This window comes from Sphaerodactylus townsendi, linkage group LG05 (genome assembly GCF_021028975.2).
Source record: "Sphaerodactylus townsendi isolate TG3544 linkage group LG05, MPM_Stown_v2.3, whole genome shotgun sequence".
Lineage (NCBI taxonomy): Eukaryota > Metazoa > Chordata > Lepidosauria > Squamata > Sphaerodactylidae > Sphaerodactylus > Sphaerodactylus townsendi.
This window is the reverse complement of record NC_059429.1, coordinates 132,583,864-132,605,633: the sequence shown is the minus strand read 5'-3', so window position 1 is coordinate 132,605,633 and position 21,770 is coordinate 132,583,864. Positions and strand designations below refer to the sequence as shown.

At 47.3% G+C, this 21,770-nt stretch overlaps 1 protein-coding gene across 1 annotated transcript; it reads left to right on the top strand.

Annotated features, from left to right (window-relative positions):
• The first annotated feature begins 1,173 nt into the window (after nt 1-1,173).
• On the top strand, nt 1,174-21,221 carry LOC125433822. The gene is made up of 6 exons (XM_048498706.1): nt 1,174-1,357; nt 7,703-7,805; nt 8,612-8,663; nt 15,998-16,076; nt 18,147-18,565; nt 20,572-21,221. Exons 2-6 carry the CDS (start codon nt 7,717-7,719, stop codon nt 20,977-20,979), a joined length of 1,047 nt encoding a protein of 348 aa, XP_048354663.1. The 5' UTR covers nt 1,174-1,357; nt 7,703-7,716; the 3' UTR covers nt 20,980-21,221.
• The last annotated feature ends 549 nt before the right edge of the window (nt 21,222-21,770 follow it).

The window sequence follows — 21,770 nt, the reverse complement described above, 5'->3', positions numbered from 1 at the left end:
TGCGTGCCTCTGAGCCAACCGTTTTTTCTAAACTAAAACCTCAGTATTCAGGTTAAATTGCCGTGTTGGCACTTTGCGATAAATAAGTGGGTTTGGGGTTGCAGTTGGGTACTCGGTCTCGATAAGGTTCGCCATCAGTGGTCTAGAATCATAGAGTTGGAAGAGACCCCAAGGGCCATCAAGTCCAACCCCCTGCTAAAGGCATGCACAGGCTCAGAAAGGTTGGGGCCCCTAATCGAAATCAGTCAGTTCTGGTGTCATAGAATCATAGAGTTGGAAGAGACCATAAGGGGCCATCAAGTCCAACCCCCTGCCATGCAGGAACATATAATCAAAGCGCTCCTGACAGATGACCATCCAGCCTCTGTTTAAAAACCTCCAAAGAAGGAGACTCCACTGCTCTCCGAGGTCGTGCATTCCACTGTCGAACAGCCCTGACTGTCAGGAAGTTTTTCCTGATCTTTAGGTGGAACCTCTTTTCCTTCACCTTGAACCCATGACTCCTGGTCCTGGTCTCTGGAGCCGCAGAAAACCAGCTTGCTCCCTCACCAACATGACATCCCTTCAAATATCTAAACAGGGCTATCCTGTCACCTCTTCACCAAACTAAGCATCCCCAGCTCCCTAAGTCTCTCCTTGTAGGGCTGGGGTCTTCAAATTGTGGCCCTCCAGATGTTCATGAACTACAATTCCCATCAGCCCTGCCACTTAGCCATGCTGGCCGGAGCTGATGGGAATTGTAGTCCATGAACATCTGGAGGGCCATAGTTTGAAGACCCCTGTCGTAGGGCATGGATTCCAGAGCTTTCACCATTTCGGTCGCCCTCCTCTGGACCCGTTCCAGCTTGTCAATATCTAGACCAGTATCCTGTTTCCAACCGTGGCTGGCTGAAATGCTGGCCCGGAAGCAGAGCATGAAAGCATCCCTCCATCCCAGTTGTTTTGATATTTGTAGGTACGCTGCTACTGTGCGTGGAGGTTCCATTGAGCTGCCCTGCCTGAAGGCCCCTGATAGACCTGCTGTCCTCCAGGGGCTGGTTCTGTGAAACAACGGGGTGCTCCTCCAAAGCTCCGCCCTTCCTTCCACCTCTACCTACCAGGCCCTGTTGCAGTTCAGTTTTTGGCTTGCAAAGCAGCACGCAGTTGGCTTTTGTGGGCAGGAAACGGGTCGGGGCCTCTGCGCGTTGTCTCGGCAGATGCCCCGGCCTGCTTGAGAGAAGCAGCTGAACAAAGGAGCTGAAGGCGCCACCTCTAAAGAAGAGAGGGATGCTGAGCCGAGCTGGAAGACCGTGGGTTTTGCTCCGAGCACGTAGGTGCGTTTCCCTCCTCCGGCTTTCCCAGCTCATCAACTGCTGAAGTAAGTGCTGTTGGTTTGCTTACAAAGTATGCCTTTCTCTGGAGAGCCAGCGTGGTGTAGTGGTTAAGAGCAGGTGCACTCTAATCTGGAGAACCCGGTTGGATTCCCTGCTCTGCCACTTGAGCTGCGGAGGCTTATCTGGTGAACTAGATTTGCTTGTGCATACCAACACATGCCAACTGGGTGACCTTGGGCTAGTCACAGTTCTTCGGAGCTCTCTCAGCCCCACCCACCTCACAGGGTGTTTGTTGGGCGGGGGGATGGGGAGGGAAAGGAGTTTGTAAGCCCCTTTGAGTCTCCTTACCGGAGAGAAAGGGGGGATATAAATGCAACGACTTCTTTTTCAGCCTCAGCCCGTTTTGGATGGGAGACTGCCAAGGAATATCAGGGGCCTGACATGGAGGCAGATAGTGGCAAACCACCACTGAACCTTTCTACCTTTGAACACCCTACAGGGTCACCATAAGTCAATTGTGACTTGTTGACAAAGAAGAAGAGTTTGGATTTATACCCCGCCTTTCTGTCCTGTAAGGAGACTCAAGGCAGCTTACAAACTCCATTCCCTTCCTCTTCCCACGACAGAGACAATGTGAGGTAGGTGGGGCTGAGAGAGTTCTGAGAGAACTGTGGCCAAAGGTCACTCCGCAGGCTTCATGTGGAGGAGGTGGGAGTCAAACCGAGATCAGAGCCCACTTCTCTTAACCACGACACTACGTTGGCCCTTAATCTTCTCAAGTGATTCAAAGTTGAAGTGTCTCCTCATTTTGGAAAATCTGGATGCCACCGTCTGGAATCCTGTGCATGTTAATAAATGACCTGGAAGTAGGGATGGGTAGCGTGGTGGCCAAGTTTGCAGATGATACCAAATTAGGTAGGGTAGTGAGAACCACAAAGGATTGCGAAGAGCTCCAAGCGGACCTTGATAAATTAGGTGAGTGGGCTAAGAAATGGCAAATGCAGTTCAATGTAGCAAAATGCAAAGTGATGCACATAGGAGCAAAAATCCAAACTTCACATTCACGCTACAGGGGTCAGTGCTATCAGTCACAGACCAGGAAAGGGATTTGGGCGTCTTAGTTGATAGTTCCATGGGAATGTCAACTCAATGCATGGCAGCTGTGAAAAAGGCAAACTCTATGCTGGGGATCATTACGAAAGGAGTTGATAATAAAACTGCAAGGATTGTCATGCCCTTATATAAAGCCGTGGTGCGACCGCACTTGGAGTACTGTAATAAAGGAGAGTCCAAACAAGCTCAGAACTCGACCCCAGGGCAAGGGAAGGAGAACCGAAAAATGCCCCCTCAAAAAAGGTGTTCAAGTCAAGTGAGAAGCAGCGGTGGTTGGCCATTGCTGTCCTCTGCAGAGTCTTCCTTGGTGGTCTCCCTTGCCAGGGACCAACCCTGTTTAGCTTCTGAGACCTGAGCAGATCAGGCTGTACCATGCTCTTCCAGTTTGGCTGTCCCCCTGGAACGTGAATTGTTTAAAAGGTCTGAGCTGCTTAACTGGAAGACGAAGATCGCTCGAAAACTGTAAGTTATATATATTTAGAAAATCACAATAAAATAAGTTAGTTGTAAAAGTAACACAAAGCCCGGCACTATGACAGTCGTCCTGGGGAGAGAGAGATGAAAGGAACAATAACCCACAATGACCTATAAGACTAGAACAGTGGTGGCGAACCTTTGGCACTCCAGATGTTATAGACTACAATTCCCATCAGCCCTTGCCAGCATGGCCAATTGGCAGGGCCTGATGGGAATTGTAGTCCACAACATCTGGAGTGCCAAAGGTTCGCCACCACAGGACTAGAAAGTAGATTTTGGTCACATGGCTGGGCAGAAGGCATCCCATAAACCACTACGGAGAAGACCTCTCGCTCCCCAAGATATGCCTTTCCATATACATAAGAACATAAGAACTAGCCTGCTGGATCAGACCAAAGCCCATCTAGTCCAGCTCTCTGCTACTCACAGTGGCCCACCAGGTGCCTTTGGGAGCTCACGTGCAGGATGTGAAAGCAATGGCCTTCTGCTGCTGCTGCTGCTGCTCCCGAGCACCTGGTCTGCTAAGGCATTTGCAACCTCAGATCAAGGAGGATCAAGATTGGGAGCCATAGATCGACTTCTCCTCCATCAATCTGTCCAAGCCCCTTTTAACGCTAAACACAGTCCTATCAAGGACAAGTTGATCTTTCAACCCCAACTTGGCAGCAGTATCAACTAGCAGCATCTCCATTTCCTCTCCTCATCGCTCCTAGTCTGGGACGGACGTAGAATTCCTTGATTTTAGTAAAGCTTTTGACAAAGTGCCCCATAATATTCTTGCAAGCTAGCTAGCGAAATGTGGGCTAGACAGTTCTACTATTAGATGGATTTGTAATTGGGGTGTTGTGTGGTTTCCGGGCTGCATGGCCGTGTTCTAGCAGCATTCTCTCCTGACGTTTTGCCTGCATCTGTGGCTGGCCTCTTCAGAGGATCTGTAATTGGTTGACTGATTGAACTCAAAGGGTGTTCATCAATGGCTCATTTTCATCCTGGAGAGAAGTGACTAGTGGGGTGCCACAGGGTTCTGTCCTGGGCCCAGTGCTGTTCAATATTTTTATCAGTCACTTGGATGATGGAATAGAGGGCCTGCCAATCAAATTTGCAGATGACACCAAATTACGAAGGGTAGCTAATACCCCAGAGGATAGGGTCAGAGTTCAAAATGACCCGGACAGATTAGAGAGCTGGGCCAAAACAAACAAAACAAATTTCAACAGAGATAAATGTGAGATACTACACTTAGGCAGAAAAAAATATGAAATGTACACATATAGGATGGTTGCAGTGGTGGGATCCAAAATTTTTAGTAACAGTTCCCAGGGTGGTGGGATTCAAACTGTGGTGTAGCGCCAATGGAGCTGGGCGGGGCACAACGTGAGGAGGTGTGGGCGGGGCATTCGAGTGGGCGGGAGGCTTTTCCTGGAGCAGAGGGCACAGTGGCAGGGACTGGCCAGCTGCTTTCTGCGCTCAGATCTCTTAGAAAGCGAATGCCGCGCGAAGCGCCCAGGGAGCCTTGCGCATGCCGGTGCACCTCCTGCTAGACTGCTTCAAGTTCTGCACGCTACTGCTGAGAAGAGGGGCGTAACTAAGGCAAAAATCACGTGGCAAAATCACCAAGTAGTAACCCCCTCTCGGCACACACAAATAATTAGTAACCTACTCTCGGGAACCTGTGAGAACCTGCTGGATCCCACCTCTGGATGGTTGACACCTGGCTTGACAACACTACAGGCGAAAGGGATCTGGGAATCTAAGTAGACCTTCAATTGAACATGAGTCAGCAGTGTGATGCGACAGCCAAGAAAGCCAATGAGATTTTGGGCAGTATCAATAGGAGCATAGTCTCAAGATAGAGGGATGTAATTGTACCTCTCTATTCTGCATTGGTTGGAACTCACCTGGAATATTGTGTACAGTTCTGGGCACCACAATTTAAGAAGGATATTGACAAGCTGGGACAGTCCAGAGGAGGGCAACCAAAATGGGAGGAGGTCTGGAGTCCATGCCCTACGAAGAGGGACTTAGGGAGCTGGAGCTGTTTACTCTGGAGAAGCAAAGGTTAATGGAGGACATGATAGCTATGTTTAAATATTTGAAGGGATGTCATGTTGGTGAGGGAGCAAGCTTGTTTTCTGCTGCTTTGGAGACTAAGACACAGAGTCATGGGTTCAAGGTGAAGGAAAAGAGATTCCACCTAAACCAGTGAAATTGCTTGGGCGAACCTAATGGCTGGAGTGCCAGAAGGTGGCACTCAAGAGCCCTTTCTGTGACAGACGCAGCGTGCCTGCAGAGTTCATCATCGCGCGCTGATGCGGAAAATCACCCCCACACATACACCTAGGCTGGCCTAGGCGTGATCCTTGACCTGGGAGTAAGCTTGGTTGCTGGCAATGGGGCTTGCTTCTGAGTAAACCCTTCTAGGGTAGGGATTCACCTATTCGAAGCGTTGCACGATTGCTTCACCAAGCTTACTCCCAAGTAACATGTGCCTTGGAGCCAGCTGTTTTTTCTAAACAAAAACCTCAGTATTCAGGTTAAATTGCCGTGTTGGCACTTTGCGAAAAAATAAGTGGGTTTTGGGTTGCAATTTGGGCACTCGGTCTCGAAAAGGTTCGCCATCACTGACCTAAACATTAGGAAGAACTTCCTGACAGTAAGAGCTGTTTGACAGTGGAATTCACCACCTCGGAGGGTGGTGGAGTCTCTTTCTTGGGAGGTTTTTAAAGAGCGGCTGGAGGGCCATCTGTCAGGAGTGCTTGGATTGTGTGTTCCTGCATGGCAGGGGGTTGGACTTGATGGCCCTGGGGGTCTCTTCCAACTCTATGATTCCATGATTCTAAGTTTTTTTGTGTGAATGTCTCCTTTATTAACAGAATATGTTTTTCATCCTGTTTCTATATAAATGATGTAGCACATATAACATACATTACATGAGGTGACAAGAAAGATCTCTACGTGATACCCTGGAGAGCGGCTGCCAGCCTGAGCAGACAATACTGATCTTGGTGGAGCAAGCGGCTGATTCCGTATAGGGCAGGGGTCTGCAACCCGCGGCTCCGGAGCCGCATGCGGCTCTTTTGTACTGCGGCTCCGGGTGTCGAGTCCACCCTCCATGGCAGACATGGAGGTCTGTTATTAATTTTTAAGAGTTCAAAATGTCCAAAATGTGTTCTTTACGTAAATAAAATATAATTTTCTCTATAGCACTTCATGGATTTCATAAGCAACACACTATAATTGTTTACACAAAGCGTAAAGGTAAAAAAAATATACATACAGTGTTATCTTCATTTTAAATGTCAACAAGTATTTGCGGCTCCAAGTGTTTTCTTTCCCGTGGAAAACGGGTTCAAACGGCTCTTTGGGTGTTAAAAGTTGCCGACTCCTGGTATAGGGCAATTTCCTGTGTTCACATGCGCTTTCCCTCGAAAGGGAAATTAGAAACAGCATTCTGGGAAAATCTTTGGCCTGCGGGATTTCTCCTCATGCTCCATTTACCCAACAGCTGTTGCTAGCAGTAGACAGCCCTGCAGCCGTGAGAGATGCGTGCAGGAGCATGGCCGTGAGTGGATGCTGTGTGGTTTTAGAGCACCTCACTCTAGTCTGCAGCATGAGCAAGAACAGAGACCACAGCAAGATGGTGGTTGGCAGACTCGGTGGGAGGAGATGGAGATCTTGCGTGGTTCAGGAGCCCCTGTGGCTGGGGGAGGCACAGGAAACGCCTCACAAGTGAAGGCCCCTGCCGTGCCTGACGTTCGCTTCATCCTTTAGTCTGTGCCAAAAGCTGCATTTGGCGTCTGTGATGTGAACCACGCTGGTCCGCCATCTCAGGAGCACTGAACCGAAAATTTCAACATGGATTTTGAAATTATCGAGTTTTTAAGCCAACATTTTAGAAGCATAAAACATCATTTTGGTTTCCTGATTGTTGTTATGAACATGAAGGATATTATTATAAGAATGCAGCAGTTGCATAGTGGCTAAGATCTGGTGTACTCTAATCTGGAGGAACTAGGTTTGATTCCTTGCTCTGCCGCCTGAGCTGTGGAGGCTTCTCTGGGGAATTCAAATTAGCCTGTGCACTCCCAACACACGCCAGCTGGGTGACCTTGGGCAAGTCACAGTTCTCTCTGAATTCTCTCAGCCTCAAGTACCTCACAAGGTGTCTGTTGTGGGGAAAGGAAGGGAAAGGAGCTTGTAAGTCACATTGAATCTCCTTACAGGAGAGAAAGGGGGGATATAAATCCCTTCTTCTTCCTCCTTCTCCTTCTCCTTCCTCCTCCTCTCCTTCTCCTTCTTCTCCTCCTTCTTCTCCTCTTCCTCTTCCTCCTTCTCCTCCTCCTCCTCCTTTTCTTCTCCTCCTCCTCCTTCTCCTTTTTCTCCTTCTCCTACTCCTTCTTCTCCTTCTCCTACTCCTTCTCCTCCTCCTCCTCCTCCTTCTCCTCCTCCTCCTCTTCCTTCTCCTCCTCCTCCTCCTCCTCCTTCTTCTCCTTCTCCTCCTCCTCTCCTTTTCCTCCTCCTCCTCCTTCTTCTCCTCCTTCTCCTCCTCCTCCTCCTCCTCCTCCTCCTCCTCCTTCTTCTCCTTCTCCTCCTCCTCTCCTTCTCCTTCTCCTCCTCCTCCTCCTCCTCCTTCTCCTCCTCCTCCTCCTCCTCCTCCTCCTCCTCCTCCTTCTCCCCAGTTCCAGAATCTCAGGTGATGGGGAGAGAGTTTGTGGGAGATCTTCTTCTGCTTGAGACTTTGGAGAGTGAGGTGGAGCCCAAAACAAGACAGCCTTTTCTGCCCCTCCACTCTTTTCCAGCTTCTAGGGTGGAGATGAAAGAGATCTCGTCCTCCACGTGCGCTGCCGTGTTCACACTGGGCATTTTGGCTTCCCTCTTGGCTCTTTGTACCCGCTGCAGAAGGTAAGTGGCACAAGCTCACCCCCCGCCCTCCACATACATACGTTGGTTCCACTAAGCTCTAGCCCAAATTCAGGACTTTTGAAGGAGGGGAGGGTCGCCAACTCTGGTTTGGGAAGTTCTCGGAGATTTTGGGGGGCAAAGTCTGTGAGGAAAGCATCAGTCGGTTAAATCTGTAACGATGAAATGGTCTAGAAATGCTGGCTGTGATATTCGGATGGAACAGTGGGAGAGACGGTGGAAGAATGGCTTAAAATGTACAGCGTGTTGTAATCTTGAGGAGAAGCAGTGGTGGGATCCAAAAATGTTAGGAACAGGTTCCCCTGGTGGTGGGATACAAACTGTGGCGTAGCGCCAATGGGGCTGGGCGAGGCACAACGGGGGCGTGGCCAGGCATTCCGGGGGCGGGGCATCCCTGGGCGGGGCTGTGGCAAGGACGCAGCCGCTGCGCCGGTCCTTGGGCGGGTAACGAATGCACGAAGGCGCAGGCTGCCACGCACGCCGGCACACCTCCTGCTAGACTGCTCCAAGTTCTGCGCGCTACTGCTGAGAGGAGGGGCGTCACTAAGGCAAAAATCACCAATGAGTCACCCCCTCTCGGCACACACAAATAATTAGTAACCTACTCTTGGGAACCTGTGAGAACCTGCTGGATCCCACCTCTGAGGAGAAGTATTACAAAATGATGTAGAGATGGTATTTGACACAAAAAAAACTGGCGAAGATGTTCAACGACGTGTCTCATCATGGATGTGTCTCCCCTGAGAAGGATCCTATTCGAATGACCTGTGATTTGTTTGTTTTTTAAGGAAAAAACGGAAACGGGCCCTTGCACAAGACTGGGTGAGGCTGGTTGATGCAGTAAGTCGACCTGTTGCTTTTGAAAACATTTTTCACGCTGGGAAGGAGTCAGAGCTCAGCAGCAGAGGGAAGAAAGAAAGCAGGAGGGGGAACGGAAAGTAAAAACAGCCCTGGAACAAACCCAACCGAACAGACCTACGGCAGGATTTTGATTAAGTCACGGGATTTCTTGCTGATCACATATCTTTCTGAGTAGTTGTGAGCTCATCTCGATTCATGTGTTGGTCGATCTGAAACCAGAAGGTTTTGCTTTCACAGTTACAGAAATATCAGATTTATTGTGTGTGTGTTTTTTAACTGAGATCAAGTTAGATTTGGTTTCCCAATCCCGTTTGGAAAGGTAGTGAGCTTATACGAGACGTATCTTTAGATGCATCTGTTTCAGAGGTGGGATCCAGCAGGTTCCTGAGAGTAGGTTACTAATTATTTGTGTATGCCGAGAGGGGGTTACTAATTGGTGATTTTGCCACGTGATTTTTGCCTTAGTTACGCCCCTCCTCTCCGCAGTAGCGCGCAGAACTGGAAGCAGTCTAGCAGGAGGTGCACCGGCGTGCGTGGCAGCCTGCGCCTGCGTGCATTCGTTTCCCGTCCAAGGACCGGCGCAGCGGCTGCGTCCTTGCCACAGCCCCGCCCAGGAATGCCCCGCCCCCGGAATGCCCAGCCCGCCCCCATCGTGCCCTGCCCAGCCCCATTGGCGTTACGCCACAGTTTGAATCCCACCACCATGGGAACCTGTTACTAAAATTTTTAGATCCCACCATTGATCTGTTTAATTATCACACCGTTAGTTAAGAACGAAGAATTTATCTCCATGTTGATTCTATGTTTAAGTTGGAAAACTGTAGCATAAGCTTGCCCCGCCTGGCCCCATCCACTTTCTAAAAACATTTGGTGGACAAAGAAAGAATAGAATAGAATAGAATAGAATCTTTATTGGCCAAGTGTGATTGGACACACAAGGAATTTGTCTCCGGTGCATATGCTCTCAGTGTACATAAAAGAAAAATACATTTGTCAAGAATCATAAGGTACAACACTTAATGATTGTCATATAGGTCTAGTAAGCATCAGGAAACAATCAATAGTAATGAAAACATAAAATGTAAAATCATGAAATAAAATGAATGAAATGTCAGCACAGGCTATAGTCATACAGTCATAAGTGGGAGGAGATAGATAATAGGAATAATGAAAAAAAAATAGTTGCAGTAATTATATAATAAATATATATAATAGAAATAGTTTGACATTATCCGAATGCAGGAATTATTTGTTTAGCAGAGTCGGATGGCATCTCGGAAAAAACTGTATTCTTATGTCTAGTTGTCTTGGTGTGCAGTGCTCTGTAGCGGCGTTTAGAGGGTAAGAAGTTGAAACAGTTTATGTCCAGGGATCGCGAGGGGTCAGTAAATATTTCTTCACAGCCCTTTTTTTTGACCCGTGCAAATATACAGGTCCCTCAATGGAAGGCAGGTTAGCAGCAATTGTTTTTCTGCAGTTCTGATTATTCTCTACAGGGGAGTCTGTGTCGATCTTGTTGGGTTGCAGAACCAAAACCCGCACAATGGAAGTTATAGAGGGTGCAGATGACAGACTCAATGATTCCTCTTGTAGAACTGTATCCAGCGAAAGCTCCCTTGGCAGCAGTTTGAGCTTCCTGAATCTTCTGGCATAGAAAAGAACATCTCCTTTGTTGTGCTTTTTTTTGATGACATTTTTGATGTTAGGTGACTCATTTTTTAGGTCATGAAAGGATATGATGGAGCCTAGAAATTCTAAAGGTCTCTCACTGTTGATACTGTGTTGTCTAATATTGTGAGAGGAGGTAGGATGGTGGATGGGGTTGGCTCTCCTGAAATCTACCACCATTTCTACGGCTTTTAAGGGTGTGTTCAGTCTCTAGGGATTGTTCCAGTGGCACCCACGAGGCAATAGATTGTTCAACCCTCCCGTCCGTTGTATCTGCGGTTTCTATCACCGTTGTCTCGAGATGAGACCAATCACTGTTAACATCATCTCTGCCAAATTTCCAGTATTCTTTAACAGATGGATCGTTTGAGATGCAGTCATTGGGTATACAGGAGAGAAGAGAAGTGGTGGAAAGTACACAGCCTTGGGGGCCCAGCCATTTGCTCATTTTTACAGTAAGGTGTCCTGATGTAATTTTTCCTAGCTTCACCTGCTGTTTCCTATCTGTTAGGAAGCTTCTGCTTGATCCCACTTTACAAATATGCTCAGGTACTGCTTAGCTGATTTAGTTTAGTATAGAAAAGAGATGTCCGTTATGATAGTGCATTGAATGCTGAACTAAAGTCAATCAAAGAGGACCCTTACGCATAGGTGCTTTGGCGATTCAAAGATGCTGTATGGATATAGTGCAAAGAGACCATATTAACAAAAGCAGCATCATCTGTCGTTAATCTATTATTTGCTCGGTATGCAAATTGCAAGGGAGGTCCAACAGTGGATCCGCTGATGGTTTTCAAATCGAGTACATCACTAGCCTTTCAAAAGTTTTCATAACTACAGATGTTAGGAGCAACTTGAGGTCTGTAGATAGATTCAGTTCCCTTGATGGAAGGCTTCTTCGAGCACTGGAGACTGATTAGTGGAGTGTTTGCGAAGCAGGAAGGAACATAGCACATCTCTAGCAGGATGATTTGTTGAAGATTTGGAGTGAAGATGGAGGTAGCCAATTGGACAGCACAGACTTTTAAGCAAGAAGGTGTTATCTTGTCTGGGCTCTGGTGCTTTTCCAGACTTCTGTCTGTGAAATAGATCTTGCACTTCCTTTTCTGAGATCACCAGGGGTTGTAAACCCAATGGGAAAATGGAGTTCAGTTGTAGGGAAGTTTGGCTATTGTTGGTGCATCTGAGATAGAGGTTGTGGAGAAAGGTGATGACTGTAGATTGTTTTCAAACCTTATACAGTAGAACACATTCCAGGTGCGATCTCGCCAATTCGCTGATTTCCTTCAGCTTGGGAAGGTGAAGTTTGCATTGTAACTGGTGATATTTCTTTTGAGAGTTTTCCACATGTTTGCTGTTTCGTTTGGTGAAAACTGATTTTTTAGCTTTTCAGAGTAGTTTCTTTTTGCTGCTCTGATCTCCTTTGTTAATACATTTCTGGCCTGATTGTACAGCATTCTATCACCTTTTCTATAGGCCTCTTCTTTGGAACAGCGTAACTCGGGCTTAAGTTTCTCTTCTAGCTGTATGAACCTAAGGTTTGTTGTTACTATACATATCATGAAGGTTCCTGGTTGGTATACAGAGATCTTCACAGAAGCTGACATATGATGTTACAGTATCTGTGAGTTCATCCAAATCTGCAGAGGTGTCTTTAAAAATATTCCAGTCTGTACAGTCAAGGCAAGCCTGCAGCTTTAACTTTGCCTCTTCAGTCCAAGTTCTCACTGATTTAGTTATTGGTTTTGTGGCTTTAAATCTTTGTTTGTAAGCAGGTACAAGGTGACCGTAGATACCATGTTAAGGACCTCTGGTACAAACAGCATCTGGGCCTTTCCAGATTATTGTAACACACCATATGTGGTTCCGCTTTTCAGAAACATCAGGTGGTGCTCAATGGGGCACAACCAAATTGCCCAAGAGAGCAAATAATGCGTGTGCTTACAGCCTTGACCAGGTTACCAACAAGTCTGATGGCTAGAGTGGTCCTATTAAAACCTCATATAGTTTGGGTCCAGGATAGCAGAAGGGATTGCTTCTCCAATAGAATAGAATAGAATCTTTATTGGCCAAGTGTGATTGGACACACAAGGAATTTGTCTCCGGTGCATATGCTCTCAGTGTACATAAAAGAAAAATACATTTGTCAAGAATCATAAGGTACAGCACTTAATGATTGTCATATAGGTCTAGTAAGCAATCAGGAAACAATCAGTAGTAATGAGAAACAACATAAAATGTAAAATCATAAAAAATAAAATAAAAAATAAAATAAAATAAAAATGTCAGCTACAGGCTATAAGTCATACAGTCATAAGTAAGGGAGGAGATGGGTAATAGGAATGATGAAAAAAGTAGTGCAGTAATTATATAATAAGTATATAATAAATAGTTTAACATTATCGAGGGAATTATTTGTTTAACAGAGTGATGGCATTCGGGAAAAAACTGTTCTTATGTCTAGTTGTACTCTTGGTTGATGTTCTAAGACCAATTGAGCCTCTGTCCAGAGAACCACCATCTCCAGACGTACGGCAAATTGGCCTGATTTACAGTAATGTATTCATAACTTAGCAGCCATGTCAGGGTTAAGAACATAAAAACAAGCCAGCTGGATCAGACCAGAGTCCATCTAGTCCAGCTCTCTGCTACTTGCAGTGGCCCACCAGGTGCCTTTGGGAGCTCACGTGCAGGATGTGAAAGCAATGGCCTTCTGCTGCTGCTGCTGCTCCCGAGCACCTGGACTGTTAAGGCATTTGCAATCTCAGATCAAGGAGGATCAAGATTGGGAGCCATAGATCGACTTCTCCTCCATAAATCTGTCCAAGCCCCTTTTAAAACTATCCAGGTTAGTGGCCATCACCACCTCTTGCGGCAGCATATTCCAAACACCAATCACACGTTGCGTGAAGAAGTGCTTTCTTTTATTAGTCCTAATTCTTCCCCCTAGCATTTTCAATGGATGCCCCCTGGTTCTAGTATTGTGAGAAAGAGAGGAAAATTTCTCCCTGTCAACATTTTCTACCCCATGCATAATTTTATAGACTTCAATCATATCCCCCCTCAGACGTCTCCTCTCCAAACTAAAGAGTCCCAAACGCTGCAGCCTGTCCTCATAAGGAAGGTGCTCCAGTCCCTCAATCATCCTCGTTGCCCTTCTCTGCACTTTTTCTATCTCTTCGATATCCTTTTTGAGATGTGGCGACCAGAACTGAACACAGTACTCCAAGTGCGGTCACACCATGGCTTTATATAAGGGCATGACAATCTTTGCCGTTTTATTCTCAGTTCCTTTCCTAATGATCCCCAGCATAGAGTTTGCCTTTTTCACAGCTGCCATGCATTGAGTTGACATTCCCATGGAACTATCAACTAAGACGCCCAAATCCCTTTCCTGGTCTGTGACTGATAGCACTGACCCTTGTAGCTTGTATGTGAAGTTTGGATTTTTTGCCCCTATGTGCATCACTTTACATTTTGCTACATTGAACTGCATTTGCCATTTCTTAGCCCACTTAGCCCACTCACCTAATGCTTGGAGCTCTTCGCAATCCTTTGTGGTTCTCATCACACTACATAATTTGGTATCATCTGCAAACTTGGCCACCACGCTACCCACCCCTTGGGTTCCAAAGAACCTAGAGAAAAAAAATATGCCCAGTCCATTTAACAGGGGCTGAATGGGATGTCATTGACCCGCTGTTGTTGTTATTTACTTATCTCTATGCCGGTTCCACATCTTAAGCCTCTATTAAAGGGACAGGACATATTTCTCTGGGCCTCCTGGCAGAAGACCCAACCGGTTTGTGTGGATGCAAGTGTGCCTTTTAAAGAAGATCCTCCAAAAACTCTCCTCAAAGTTCGGCAAGGGTTTCTTCTCAGCTCCCTCTCGGGTGGCCAACTCCAGCTTGGGAGATTCTTGGAGATTTGAGAGTGGACGATGGAGTGAGTCTGAGAAAGGAAGGGAGCTCAGCAGAGTTTTGATGCCTTCGAGTCCACCCTCCAAAACCGATATTTCATCCAGGAGATCCATAGTCTGGAGCGTTAGAATTTAGTTTAGATTTAGAGTCATGGATCTGCCCAGCAGTGTGTATGAGTGGGCTAAGAAATGGCAAATGCAGTTCAATGCAGCAAAATGTAAAGTGATGCACATAGGGGCAAAAAATCCAAACTTCACATACACGCTACAGGGGTCAGTGCTATCAGTTACAGACCAGGAAAGGGATTTGGGCATCTTAGTGGATAGTTCCATAGGAATGTCAACTCAATGCATGGCAGCTGTGAAAAAGGCAAACTCTATGCTGGGGATAATTAGGAAAGGAATTGAGAATAAAACTGCAAAGATTGTCATGCCCTTATATAAAGCCGTGGTGCGACCGCACTTGGAGTACTGTGTTCAGTTCTGGTCGCCACATCTCAAAAAGGATATCGAAGAGATAGAAAAAGTGCAGAGAAGGGCAACGAGTATGATTGAAGGATTGGAGCACCTTCCTTATGAGGAGAGGCTGCAGCGTTTGGGACTCTTTAGTTTGGAGAGGAGACGTCTGAGGGGGGATATGATTGAAGTCTATAAAATTATGCATGGGGTAGAAAATGTTGACAGAGAGAAATTTTTCTCTCTTTCTCACCATACTAGAACCAGAGGGCATTCATTGAAAATGCTGGGGGGAAGAATTAGGACTAATAAAAGGAAACACTTCTTCACGCAACGTGTGATTGGTGTTTGGAATATGCTGCCACAGGAGGTGGTGATGGTCACTAACCTGGATAGCTTTAAAAGGGGCTTGGACAGATTTATGGAGGAGAAGTCGATCTATGGCTCCCAATCTTGATCCTCCTTGATCTCAGATTGCAAATGCCTTAGCAGACCAGGTGCTCAGGAGCAGCAGCCGCAGAAGGCCATTGCTTTCACATCCTGCCTGTGAGCTCCCGAAGGCACCTGGTGGGCCACTGCGAGTAGCAGAGTGCTGGACTAGATGGACTCTGGTCTGATCCAGCAGGCTAGTTCTTATGTTCTTATGTTCTTATGTGAGTGCAGTTTATAGAAACTTCCCAAGAGATAAATGTAAAAGGTAAAACTTACATTTATTCAAGCATCTCCAGTTCACAGCTTTGTTCCAGGAAAAAGGTAGATAGAAAGAAACCCTAGTCTAAAGAGATTACTTTCCCTACGACAAGTGGGCACAACTAACGCGCCATCACGTGCGTGCAGGTGAGAGGATGCTACAGTGGGAAAGCCCCACTGAGCAGGCTGCCATTGACCGTGCGCTCAGGTCAAAGGCTAGAACAGAAGTGAAACCAGCATGGGGAAGAAAGGAAGTTATTGGGCGGTCTCCTGGCCCAGACAAGGAGGGCAAACAAGAGAGGCAACATCACAATTAGAGTGAGATACACAGCACACACACACAAACACACACCCCAGTGTCCAGGCATGCAGAAGTTGCTTATTCCAACATGGAGATCCGTTGTAGTTCTGGGAGAACTCTAGTTCCCACCTGGAGGCTAGCAGCTCGAGCTCCCTCCCTCTACCTGCTAAAGGCCAGATTGGAAAACCCATCTTAGCCTATATATTATGGGGTGTGCTGGTTTCCTCTTGGGCTTGAAGACATGGAGCATCTCAGCCGTTCCCTTTTGCTGTTTTACAGTTTCGTTTAAGACCCCCGGAGCTCAGCGAATCAGCCGCCGAACCACAGCAGCCCAACGGGGTGAACTCCACGGGGGAAAGTAAGTGGATGTAAAACTCCCAGAAGTCCGTGGCTGTTTGTTATGCAAAGATTCCAGACCGAGGGCCTGCTGCCGGATTTTGTCTTGTCCTCGCTTTAGCACACCATGATCGGCTGCCAATGATTGAAGTCTATAAAATTATGCACGGGGTAGAAAATGTTGACAGAGAGAAATTTTTCTCTCTTTCTCACAATACTAGAACCAGAGGGCATTCATTGAAAATGCTGGGAGGAAGAATTAGGACTAATAAAAGGAAACACTTCTTCACACAACGTGTGATTGGTGTTTGGAATATGCTGCCACAGGAGGTGGTGATGGCCACTAACCTGGATAGCTTTAAAACGGGCTTGGACAGAATTATGGAGGAGAAGTCGATCTATGGCTACCAATCTTGATCCTCTTTGATCTGAGATTGCAAATGCCTTAACAGTCCAGGTGCTCGGGAGCAGCAGCAGCAGCAGAAGGCCATTGCTTTCACATCCTGCATGTGAGCTCCCAATGGCACCTGGTGGGCCACTGCGAGTAGCAGAGAGCTGGACTAGATGGACTCTGGTCTGATCCAGCTGGCTTGTTCTTATGTTCTTATGAAGATGAGCTTCCTTAGTTATATAGAAGGATTGTGATATCTGCAGAACCCCACAAATCAACAGCCAGGAGGGCAGAGCAGAAATCCCTAACACCAAAGCTTCTTAGATAGCTGATTAGAGCAGCGGTTCTCAACCTGGGGGTCGTGACCCCTTTGGGGGTCGAATGACCCTTTCACGGGGGTCGCCTAAGACTCTATTCATCAGTGTTCTCCATCTGTAAAATGGATAAATGTTAGGGTTGGGGGTCACCACAACATGAGGAACTGTATTAAAGGGTCGTAGCATTAGGAAGGTTGAGAACCACTGGATTAGAGCCAGCATAGTGTAGTGGTTAAGAGCAGTAGACACTAATCTGGAGAACTGGGCTTGATTCACTGCTCCTCCACATCAGTGGCAGACTCCAATCCGGAGAACTGGGTTTAATTCCCCACTCTTACACATGAAGCCTGCTGGGTGACCAAACTTTTGCTCTCCTAGACCTAGATTAGGGGTCTGCAACTTGCGGCTCTCCAGATGTTCATGGACTATAGTTCCCATCAGCCCCTGCCACCACTGATGGGAATTGTAGTCCATGAACATCTGGAGAGCCGCAGGTTGCAGACCCCTGACCTAGATTAATGGCATAGAGTCCCCTGCCCAAAGCAGCCATTTTCTCCAGGGGAATAGTGATCTGTCATCTAGAGGTCAGTCCAGGTGATCTCCAGGTCCCTCTGGAGGTTGGTGTAGTGGTGAAGAGCAAGTGGATTCTAATCTGGAGAACCAGGTTTGATTCCCCATATTCCTCCACCTGAGTGGCAGAGGCTTATCTGGTGGACCAGATGTGTTTCCGCACTCCTACATTCCTGCTGGGTGACCTTGGGCTAGTCACAGTTCTCTCAGAACTATCTCAACCCCACCTACCTCACAATGTTGTGGGGAGAGGAAGAAAGGAAGGGAAAGGAGCTTGTAAGCCATCTTGAGTCTTCTAACAGGAGAGAAAGGTGGGGTATAAATTCAAACAACAACAACAACTACTACTACTACTACTACTACTACTACTAGAAGAGAAGAGAAGAGGAAGAGTTTGGATTTGTATCCCCCCTTTCTCTCCTGCAGGAGACTCAAAGGGGCTTACAATCTCCTTGCCCTTCCCCCCTCACAACAAACACCCTGTGAGGTGGGTGGGGCTGAGAGAGCTCCGAGAAGCTGTGACTAGCCCAAGGTCACCCAGCTGGCGTGTGTGGGAGTGTACAGGCTAATCTGAATTCCCCAGATAAGCCTCCACAGCTCAGGCAGCAGAGCTGGGAATCAAACCCGGTTCCTCCAGATTAGATACACGAGCTCTTAACAACCACCACCACCACCACCTCCTCCTCCTCCTCCTCCTCCTCCTACTACTACTACTACTACTACTACTACTACTACTACTACTACTACTACTACTACTACTACTACATCATCTTATTCTTATTCTTTGTATTTATGGCTCTTGCATTCCCTCCAGACCAGAGATTGGCCATCATTACTCTCCCACTATCATTGAGAGACGATGACGGCACCGCGTCTGTCTCCAGTTTCCTCATCCTTCCTCAAAGACAGCTGCCCCATATCCCTTCAGAAGATCTTTCAGCCACAGAAGAGATGTACTCCAACCTATCCTTCCCGAGCCCAACCCAGGAGGTCCTCTATGAATCTGTAATGCTGACGGGTGGAGAAAGGGATCCTCCAGGGTTTATAAAAGCGGAGGAGGGCGTCCCTCGAGGCCGAGAGGGCCAGGCAAATGGGGCTGAGTATGCCTGTGTGTTGAAAGTGAAGAAGAAGGAGGAGCTGCCCGAGGCAGAGGCTGAGGCTGAGGGCCCTCAAGCGAAGTCCCCACAGAAATCTCACCTGGCCAAGACAGCGTTGAATCTGCCAATGGCGCAGGTAGGACAGCGTCCATTTCTCTGCAATTGCTAAATTCTTGGGGTTTACTTTTAGCTGAGGGATGTGCCCAGTGGTGGGGTCCAAAAATTTTAGTAACAGGTTCCCATGGTGGTGGGATTCAAACAGTGGCGTAGTGCCAATGGGGCTGGGCGGGTCATGACGGGGCGTGGTCGGGCATTCCGGGGGTGGGGCATTAATAATTTCTCTGTTACTGTAAAAAAACTCTTACTGTAAAAAAAAGTTCCTCATTTCCAGCTGGTATCTTTCTGTCCATAATTTAAACTCATTATAGCAAGTCCTATCGTCTGCTGCCAACAGAAACAACGACTTCTCCTCTAACTGACTGCCTGTCAAATACTTAATACTTTCAAATACTTAATTTTGTTTCTAGAAATCAAAAGAAGGATACTTTCCTTAAACAAGGAACATTACCATATTTCTAAAACGTGTTTTAAAAACAGCCCAACAGGGAGAATGATCCCGTTTTCTACCTTTGCTAACCAGCCACATAGGAAACAACAGGACTTTATGATTTTTGGACCTAATGGGACCTAACGGAAAAGCAGACCCAGTTAGTAACCCCCTCTCGGCACACACAAATAATTAGTAACCCACTCTCGGGAACTGGTGAGAACCTGCTGGATCCCACCTCTGGATGTGCCCAATGGGGCCGAAATTCCCACCTGCTACCTAGAACATTTTTCAATACCTCTCAGACGACCAAGGTGTTTCTACAATTAGATTGGAGTCCAGTAGCTGCCCCGCGCTGAAGGGAGGTTCTCTTCGGGGCAGAGCTTTTGTTACGGATCCCTTTCCGCCCTCTCACACTCACGGCGCAGCACATCCCTTAAGCTCTGCTGTTTGTGAGCGTGGGCAAAGAGTGACCTTTCCCCCCGCCTCACAGGGAAGAAGAAAGAAATGGCCCTGTGTTATTCTTTGCTTCAGGCTTTTTGCTTTTGGGTAGGGGTGGGGAAGTTCCAGTGGGTTCTGCTGGGCTGGCAAAACCGTCTTCCTTTCCTGGATTGCTCTGAAAGAAGCAATCCCCTGTTGCCCTTTTCTTGCTGGTTTCCAGGGCAACAGGAGGGAAGGGAAGAGGCATCTTGAAGGGACAAATAGGAAAGCTCTCTCAAGCTTTCCTATTTGTCCAATGGCTGCAATGCATTTTGCACTGCCGTTTTGCTAGGCTTCTGCATCATGCTGTGGACGGCAACAGCTTCTGGAGAAGGAAGGTTGGAAATGGGGGCAAAAAGTTAGAGTGGCCAATAGGACTTTAGGATAGGGCTGGCCTCCACGCAGACCAGGGCGGAACACTCTTCCTCCAGCTGTCCGGGCCCCTCGCAGGAGGACAGCTTGACGGTGAATTCCACTTGGGGCCTGTAAGACCTGAGTTGTTCCACCCGGGCACTTTGGAGTAATAACCAGCCATTGGATGCCCACCCCGCATCCTCGTTTCTGTTTACATCTTTTTATTGATGGAGCCAGCAGTCTTTCCATTTAGGGAGGGTTTTTAAATGGGTTTGCTGGACGCCCGATTCCGATTTTAAACTTTGTATTAACCGCTGTTTTAATGGGGATTTAGTAAATTATTTATATTGGAATCTAGTTGTTTAGTTTTTGATTGTATTTAGCTGTATTATGATTTAACTTTGTTGTACACCGCCCAGAGCCCTTCGGGGATAGGGCGGTATATAAAACTAAACAACAACAACAACAACAACTAGATAGATAGATAGATGGATAGATGGATAGATGGATGGATGGATAGATAGATAGATAGATAGATAGATAGATAGATAGATAGATAGATAGATAGATAGATAGATAGATAGATAGATAGATAGATAGATAGATAGATAGATAGATAGATAGATAGATAGATAGATAGATAGATAGATAGATAGGGACAACATTGCTCTTTGGCCAATCACAGAAGGTGTTGATGGCCTAGCTTTCTTTCAGTCATCTGTATTGTTGCCACAGACCCTCACTGACTATTTATCTCATAGGTAGAAGAAATGTACTCAGTGGTATGCAAAGGTGGGAAGAAGAAGATGTCAGGCTCTGAAGCAGATGGGGAAGAGAAACCATGCCACGTTGAAATGAGCCACGGAGACAGCCCGTGGGCACCTGTCCCTCAGGAACCGGACGCCAAGGCAGAGCCACGAGGTTCTTCGTCCCACTCTTTTGTTCCTGAGCCCTGCTATGACTCGGTCAGTGAGTCCTGGGCACTCTCCGACCGGAGGGCGGAGGCAGAACCGGCGTACGAGACCATCGACACTCACTGGAAACAATCGAGGAGGAAAAGAAAAGCGAAACCAAAGGGGGCAGCAGAGAATCTGTACGAAAGTATCGAAAACTTGACCACACGCTTCGAAATCAAAATTTGCTCTCCAAGTTTGAAACGTGACTCTTGATGGAGTCCCCAGCTCTTTTGAACCAGGGGGCAGCTTGTGAATTCTGACCCAGCGTGGGGGACGTGGCCGCAAAATGGCTGCCACAGGAGACGAAGCCAAAACAGCTGTCTCCACATACCTTCTATGAAAACAAGGGGGCACAGTGTGGACTGCAAACCAGAAAAACCATATGCAATGATTAAAAAAAACCCACATCAACAATTATCTACTACGTTGTGGATTGAACAAATAACAAAGGCCCCTTCCACACTGGCCTGTATTACAGTGGTGGGATCCAAAAATTTTAGTAACAGGTTCCCATGGTGGTGGGATTCAAACTGTGGCGTAGCGCCAATGGCGTACCGCCAGGAGCAGCAGTGGCGTAGGAGGTTAAGAGCTTGTGTATCTAATCTGGAGGAACCAGGTTTGATTCCCCGCTCTGCTGCCTGAGCTGTGGAGGCTTATCTGGGGAATTCAGATTAGTCTGCACACTCCCACACATGCCAGCTGGGTGACCTTGGGCTAGTCACAGCTTCTCGGAGCTCTCTCAGCCCCACCCACCTCACAGGGTGTTTGTCGTGAGGGGGGAAGGACAAGGAGATTGTAAGCCCCTTTGAGTCTCCTACAGGAGAGAAAAGGGGAATATAAATCCAAACTCTTCTTCTTCTCTTCAATGGGGCTGGGCGGGGCATGATGGGGGCATGGCCAGGCATTCTGGAGGTGGGAACGCGACCGGGAGGTGGGGCTGTAGCAAGGGCAGCAGCATGCACCCGCCGTCCTTGGGCGAGGAGAAAGCTTGAATGCCGCGTGAG

Coding starts and splice junctions, on each gene's coding strand:
- LOC125433822 (XM_048498706.1), top strand. CDS start 7,717: ATGAAAGAGATCTCGTCCTCCACGTGCGCTGCCGTGTTCACACTGGGC. Junction 16,077..18,146: donor GGTGAACTCCACGGGGGAAA/GTAAGTGGATGT, acceptor CATTCCCTCCAG/ACCAGAGATTGGCCATCATT. Junction 18,566..20,571: donor TGAATCTGCCAATGGCGCAG/GTAGGACAGCGT, acceptor TTTATCTCATAG/GTAGAAGAAATGTACTCAGT.